Source organism: Sorex fumeus, unplaced genomic scaffold (assembly GCF_029834395.1).
Source record: "Sorex fumeus unplaced genomic scaffold, SorFum_2.1 ptg000038l, whole genome shotgun sequence".
NCBI classification, from domain to species: Eukaryota; Metazoa; Chordata; class Mammalia; order Eulipotyphla; family Soricidae; genus Sorex; species Sorex fumeus.
Genome location: NW_026606095.1, coordinates 13,487,790 through 13,494,785, shown reverse-complemented (window position 1 = coordinate 13,494,785; position 6,996 = coordinate 13,487,790). Strand labels below are relative to the sequence as shown.

At 55.2% G+C, this 6,996-nt stretch overlaps 1 protein-coding gene across 1 annotated transcript in view; it reads right to left on the bottom strand.

The window, feature by feature from the left end:
* Positions 1–325: 325 nt before the first annotated feature.
* APBA1 (amyloid beta precursor protein binding family A member 1) overlaps positions 326–6,996 on the bottom strand; it is a 71,035-nt gene continuing 64,364 nt past the window's right edge. Inside the window, exons 10-12 of the mRNA XM_056118746.1 lie at positions 2,681–2,800; positions 1,677–1,817; positions 326–528 (exon numbers count right to left, since the gene is read on the bottom strand). Coding sequence (XP_055974721.1) covers positions 457–528; positions 1,677–1,817; positions 2,681–2,800 — 333 coding nt within the window. The 3' untranslated portion in view covers positions 326–456. The remainder of the gene's footprint in view (positions 529–1,676; positions 1,818–2,680; positions 2,801–6,996) is intronic.

Below are 6,996 nucleotides of genomic sequence, written 5' to 3'. Positions count from 1 at the left end.
CCTACCTCTACCTGCACCCTGCAACCAACCTGCTCTCCAGCATCATCAGGTGTCGGTGACGCACCGGGAACCCGCTTCCTCCCCGCTCCGGGCGCCCTCCGCCCCTCTGGGAGGGCGATCCCCCAACCCCCCCTCCTCGGACAGTGTCCACCCTTCCTCAGGACTTCGAAGGGCCCTTCCGGAGGGCCCTGGGCGGCAACCGGGTGAACGGTCGCCCTTTCCCGTCCCCCAGGGATGAGGAAGAGCCGCCGCGCCTGCAGAGCGCCTGCAAGACCCTGAGCGCAGCAGCGCGCGTAGCGGGGTCCCCGGGCGGCTTCTTCTTCTTTTCCTTCTTGCGGGGACTCGGAGCTCCCGCGCGAGAGGGGAATGTCGCAGTGGGCACACAGATGCAGCACGAGAAACACAACCACGAGTGAGGACAGCCCTCCATGCATGCCGCCCCGGCTGCGGCGCGCCTCAGATGTACACGGGCTGCTCCTGCGCCGTCAGCAGCCGGTACATGGCAGCGGGCATCGTCTTCATGTGGATCTGGGGGCAGAAAGAACAAGGGGGCGGGGGTGAGGGCAGGGGCGGGGGGCCAGGGAGGCAGCCCCAGAAACCCCTCCTCCTGCACCGTGCTCTCCACGGAGGGCCCGGTGTGGGATGGGGGGGCTTGGGAAAGGGGCGATGGGGACCCGCGTGACCGGACAGCGGGTGTGGTGCTTGACTTGCACACGGCGGACCCGGGTTTTATCTCCAGCATCCCATGAGCAATGCCAGGAGAGGTCCCTGAGAGCAGAGCCAGGAATAACTCCTGAGCACCGCAGGGTGTGACCCCCCCCCCAAAAAAAAGAAAATGTTGGGGTGATGGAAGCGGAACCACGACTCTAGGTAATATTTATTTTCTTGGATGCCCCTCTTGCTCTGTTCTTTTATTCCACACACAATATATATTTTTTTCTTCTTTCTTTGGGTCGGATTCGATATGCCAAACATAGTAGCAAGTCTCACCATGTTACTGGGCCCGCTTGAGCAAATCCAGGAACAATGGGAGGACAGTGACAGTGACTGTCTTTGGGCCATACCTGGGGGTGCTCAGGGCGTATTCCTGGCTCTGTTTGTTCAGGGCTCACTCCTGGCTGGAGCTCTGGGAACCACTTGGATATCAAACTGGGACAGGCACGGCAAGAGCCTTAACGGTCCTTCTGGCCCCGTCCACAAAGAACTCTGTTAACTGTGTTGTCTGTGGACTCCCACGCCCACTCCCTCGTGGGGCAGGTGAGGGGACCCCCAGCTCTAATGAGCTCTCAGGACCTAGGTGAGCACCCCCTGCCCCCCAACATACACACGCAAGTCAGGCAGCTGCCGCTGGAGGTAGATCTGTGGATCACACTCGAATCTAAGGCTTCAATGGCCCAGATGTACTTGGAAAGATGAATCGGTCACAGCAAGAGAGCCTGGTCAGCCGTGGCAGACAGCCACTGGGACGGATGGCCAGCTGACCACCAGAGGGACTGGGCCTGTGTTCCCCAGAGCTGTGCTGAGAGAACCCTTCAGGGGTGGGTGGCAGCCAGAATGTTCTGGGCTTGGTGGGGGTTCAAGGACTAGAAAGGGCATTTTCAGGGCACCCGGGCAGGCCCGCAGTGGCAGGGCAGGCTCCATCCCCGCAGTTTCCCGGGACGCTGGCCCCATCCTACCTCCCCCACGGCATTGGAGAGGATGTGGACGATCTTCTCGTGGGGGGTGGCCACCACGCTCTGCCCGTTGATCTCGATGATCCGATGGCCCACGCGGACCCCTCCTCTCTCGGCGATGCCTCCTCGCATGAGGCTGCAGATCTGGGGAGCCAGAGGAGAGTCACCCCCTAAAAGAGGACCAGCTCCCACGGGGCCGGAGGGGGAGGGGGAGGGGTGGAGCTCGGCAGGGGGTGGTGGAAGGATGACAGAAAAGTGCCAGCACCCTCTTCTTGGAGGCACTCCTGTGGTTAGGATTTGGGCAATTCCCTCTTTTCTGTTCACAGGAAATAGCGTGCTGTAAAGCTCGCGTGAGGCCCTCGGTCACGTCTGTCACGGGGAAGCCCACACCCTGCTGGGTCTCAGGGCACCCTGAATTCTGAGGATGGTCCAGCTCTGTGAGCACTGGGTCCCTACAGCTTGCCTGGAATGTCATAGTGACCAGTGACATCGGGCGTGATGTCACTGCGTGCCCCCATCCATCCACCCCCACCCCGTTACCACCAGCCCGTCCACACTGAAGCTATTATTATCTGCATTCCAGGCTCATAGGTATAGAAAACAGAGATGGAACAGAAATTGGGAGGTGTGTGTGTGGTATGGTGTTGTGTGTGTGTGTGTGTGTGTGTGTGTGTGTGTGTGTCTGGGCACAGAGCCCAGCCTCCCAACCCCCAGGCAGGGCAAGTACACTGCCATATCTCCAGCCCACAGCTGATTTTCACAAGGGCCACTCCTGGGACTGGTCGGGCCCAGCCATGCTCAGGGGTCACCAGAGCTAGGTGCCTAGTGGTGCGGGCAGATTCGGGGGGAAGGGTGCACATGATGCTGGGGGTTGAGCTGGGGGACTCTGTCTCTCCCTGACTGGATTCTTACCAGGAACAATGGCCTCACAACCAATAAGGAGAGCCCCCCAAAAGCAGGCTTCATTTGCAACAGACTCGGGGAGAAGCGTGTAGGGAGGGACTCACGATTCCATTCTGGACGCTGAAGCCCAGCTGGTAGCGAAGGTCTGGTCTCCTGATGAGCACAGTGGTCACCGGGGGACACCTCACGATGTTCAGCTTGACCCGAGCCTGGTTCTTCAAACCCTGCCGTGGGAGAGAGGGGTCAGGAGGAGATGGGCACCCCGGGGCTGTAAGAACAGAGCAGCACCCCAGGTGAGGGGAGCTCACTCCGAAAAGGCAGGCTTCCCCGAGCAAGCAGGACACCTGACCATCAGCAGCCTGGGCAGGCCTGGCTGGAGCGACGTCTGGGCAATGCCTCTTCCTTCTGGGAAAGGGAGGCCACGTGGGCACTTGGGCTGGAAAGAGGGAGGAAGCAGGAGATTTCTATCACCCAAAGCAAAACTGTAATGTGTGTGATGGTTTGCGCATGCTGTTAACTCAGCACCAGAAGACACTCCGTCCCTGCGCCCCGGGCCCATTTCAGGGAGCTCCCTTTTACCTGCCTTAAACAACCTTGACTATTTCTCAACTTCCCTTGATGTGGTGACTCCTTATCTGATGTCACGGCTATACCTGCTGCCATAGGGTCACTCCAATGATAGGACTGCCCAGTTCATGCTAGATAATAAATCACAAGTCCTACCGATGCTCTACGTAAGTGCTCTGGGAAGCCCTGGTCCCTGGACCATAGATAGTTTCAGGTGCTTTGTCTAGCAGTGGGCTGCCAGTGTAAAGAAAGATCTTGTTTTCCCGCCAAATCTCTGTCCTGGTGTGCTTGATTACGGGACCTTTCAGGACAATGAAACAAATGGGAAACCAGCCCGTTCTCCAAAGAACTCATCACTCCAGCAAGTACTCTTCTTGCATTTTTTTTTACTCTGGATACAGAATTCACAGCTGCGGGCTCAAGCCCCACAGCTGATCTCTTGGTCCTGGATACCCCTGACCTCGAAGGCCACCCAGCTGGAAGGAAAGGTGCGACCATGCAGTTTGTCATGACATGGCTCCAAGAAGGAGGAGGATGCTATCCACTTCCATTCTGCTCCAAAGGAGTCCCTCCTCTGGGTGAACTGACCCTAGCTGCCTGACCCGCTTCTTGGTGGAAGCAGTTCTAGAATGATATGAATCCCGACCTATACCCTGCCTTCGCATGGCCTCCTCACTCAAGCCATAGTTGGGGTCCGTTAACGTGTACTTCTGAGCTGCCACTTCATTGGAGGTGCCTATGAAATAAATAGCCATCCCACCTCCATGGCACTGGGTGGACGGGTGCAGCAGATAAAGCAATATGGAGGGGTGGAGTGGGGGAAAAGCCAGGGAGTCTCCATGGCAACGGAGAAGCAGAACCATGATGCCCCCATGGCAGGGAGAGTGAAGGAAAGAAAAACAATCCCCAAACCGATCTCCTAGAGGGTAGTATTGGAGGCGTCTGAACAGGCTGAACAGGCAGGCAGCTGATAAGCTCTGTCTACCGACTCATGCATCGGGGGTGATGAGAGGGGAAAGAAGAGCTGGGAAGGGCTGCCATGGAAACAGCCCAGGATTCAGGACTCAGGAACATGGTCTCTTTCTTCTAGAGGCAGAAAAAGGCCGATGTCCGGTAAAGTGGCAAGAAGGAGAAGTGGCAAGTCGGTGCGTCCCAAGGAGGCCTGAGCCCCTGGGTAACTCATTGATTACTTATTTATTTATTTATTTATTGCTTTTTTTGGGTCACACCCGGTGATGCACAGGGGCCACTTCTGGCTCATGCACTCAGGAATCACTCCTGGCGGTGCTCGGGGGACCATATGGGATGCTGGGGATCGAACCTGGGTCGGCTGCGTGCAAGGCAAACGCCCTACCCACTGTGCCATCGCTCCAGCCCCTGATTATTTATTTTTGGTTCGGGAGCCGGCAGAGCTCAGGGCTGACTCCTGGCTCTGTGCTTAGGGGTCACTCCTGGAGACGCCCAGGAGACCCTATGGGATGCTGAGATGGGCCCTCCGGGGCCTGCTGTGCGCAAGACAAGGGCCCTCGGTATGATTTCTCCTGCCTCATCTTGCAGAAAGTCATTTAAATGTAAGTGTGCAGAGCACGACTTTTGCTACAATCCAGTGCCAAGGTGGCCACGCAGCCATGAGCCAAGCAAGACTAGTGTGAAGTTCAAGCACTACAGAGGAGGTACTCCTCAGGTGCGGACTAAGAAGGGGGGGTGTGTGGCTACAAACTTCGCCACCCTCTAGACAAGTCCCATGATGGATCTCCATTAGGCATGGACAATTCCGCCTAGAACCAGCACTGAGACTCCACCCAGCCATGCCCAGGGCCAGCCACACAGTGGCCCAACCACAAAGCCGCACGTCCCTGGCACGAGGATACCGGGCTGACAGGGCTGATTTGGTGAGAGCTTCTGTTCTGGGGACCACCGTGAAGGCACTGCTGGCCTTGGCCCCATCAGTTAACAGCTCTTCCATTGCCACTTGGCCTTTTTTATGCTCTGATTCCACAGGGACCCCACAGACAGCAAAGGTCAGCCACTCCCGCAAACAAGCCACCTCCCCCTTAGGAAACTGCCTAGACAGAGAGTGGTCGACATTCAGAGCCTGCCCTCCTCCTCCTGTGCATTCTGCAGACTGAGGAGTGCCCTGTGCTCACTGCAGGAGGCATCAGCACTGCCCTCGGGTCTCCCTCGAAGACCCTCACACCTACTTCCTGTCTGGAGCTTGGCTCCAGAGATTTTCCACTGGAAGCCCCCCCACCCTTTCCCTTCCCCCCCACTCCCCTCCTTTTTTTCCCCTTCTTTTTGGATCACACCCAGCGATGCTCAGGAGTTACTCCTGGCTCTGCACTCAGGAATCACTCTTGGTGGTGCTCAGGGGACCATTTGGGATGCTAGGAATCAAATTCGGGTTGGCTGCATGCAAGGCAAACGCCCTACCCTATGTGCTATCACTCCAGCCCCCTCCCCTCCTTTTGAAAAGTATTCCACACCACATCTTCCTAATCCATTCAGATCTTTCTAATCATTCTAATCGTGTCTTCCTAAATCACTCACATTCCTAATCATTCATATCTTCCTAATCCATATCACATTTTCCTAAACATTCATCTCAAATGCTTATTGGATAGGATTCCATGCCACATCTTTTCAATCCCTTCACCTGTCAGTAGACACCTCGGTTGATTTCTATCTCAGCTGCTGTACTGAGTGCTGCAATGAATAATCGTGTGCATGTGACCTTTTGAATGATTTTTTTGGCCCTGGGGGTAGAGGCCCAGAAGTGGAGTGAGATTCCTGACCCATCCCATGTTCCTCCATTACTTCCCTTTCTCTTCTCCTTCCCCACTCCTTGATTTCTCTCTCTTTTCTCCCTTCTCCTCCCTATACTTTGGGGTCAAGGCTAATTGAAGACTCTCTCCCTCATTACATTCTATGAACACAGAGAAGTGAGATCATCGTGTGTCTGTCCTTCTGGCTAACTTCATTCGACCCGGTATCACCCAATCAGGCTGCAGCTAAGTGCATGATTTCATATCTCCCTACAGCTGCACAGAGCCACACGTCTGAAGCACAAACGCAACGCCACTGCCATCGTGAGATCTAAACTACACCCCAGAACTCTGAAAGGTGTCTGTCGGGGAAGCTGACACAGTGGCAGGACTGGTGTCAAAACACTGTACACCTACAACCCAATTATCAATGACTCTGTCGATCACAGTTCTTTAATTAAATAAATGTTATATAAATAAAACGTTTATGGTGGGGCCAGAGAGATGGCACGGGGGTTTGTTTTGGTTGCTTGGGAAATGTTCCTGAGTCGGTGCTCGCAAAGGACTCCTCGTAGTGTCCGTGGGGCCCATCTGTGGGGCCTGAGATTCAAACCAGGGTCAGCCACATCCAAGGCTTGACCACTGTGCTGGTTCTCGGCCCTGCAGCCTCTTTTCACCCAGAAAACGAAACAGGGAGCAAGCACTGCTAAAATACCTGGGATTCCTTATACCGAGTTGAGTCTGAATTTATTTTTGTGCATGTCCTGAAGCCTTTTGGCTTTTGCCAAATTTTTCATGGCTCCTACCTTCAGTCAGGGGACCCATAGTAAGGTGTCACTGCCCCTAAATTAAAGAAACTGGGGCCTTTCAGGAACAGAAAGATAGTGCAGTTGGGTAGGTAGGGAATTTGTCTCCTGAACACAGTCAATCCCCAGCAACCCCTACGGTCCCCGGAGCCTGCTAGGTGTGATTCCTGAGTGCAGAGCCAGGAGTATCACCAAGTGGGACTCTAAAACAAAACAAAAACAAAAAAAGAAGCTGGAGCAAAATTCCTGGTACTAATCTCGGCCATTCTTGGGTGTTACTCTCCT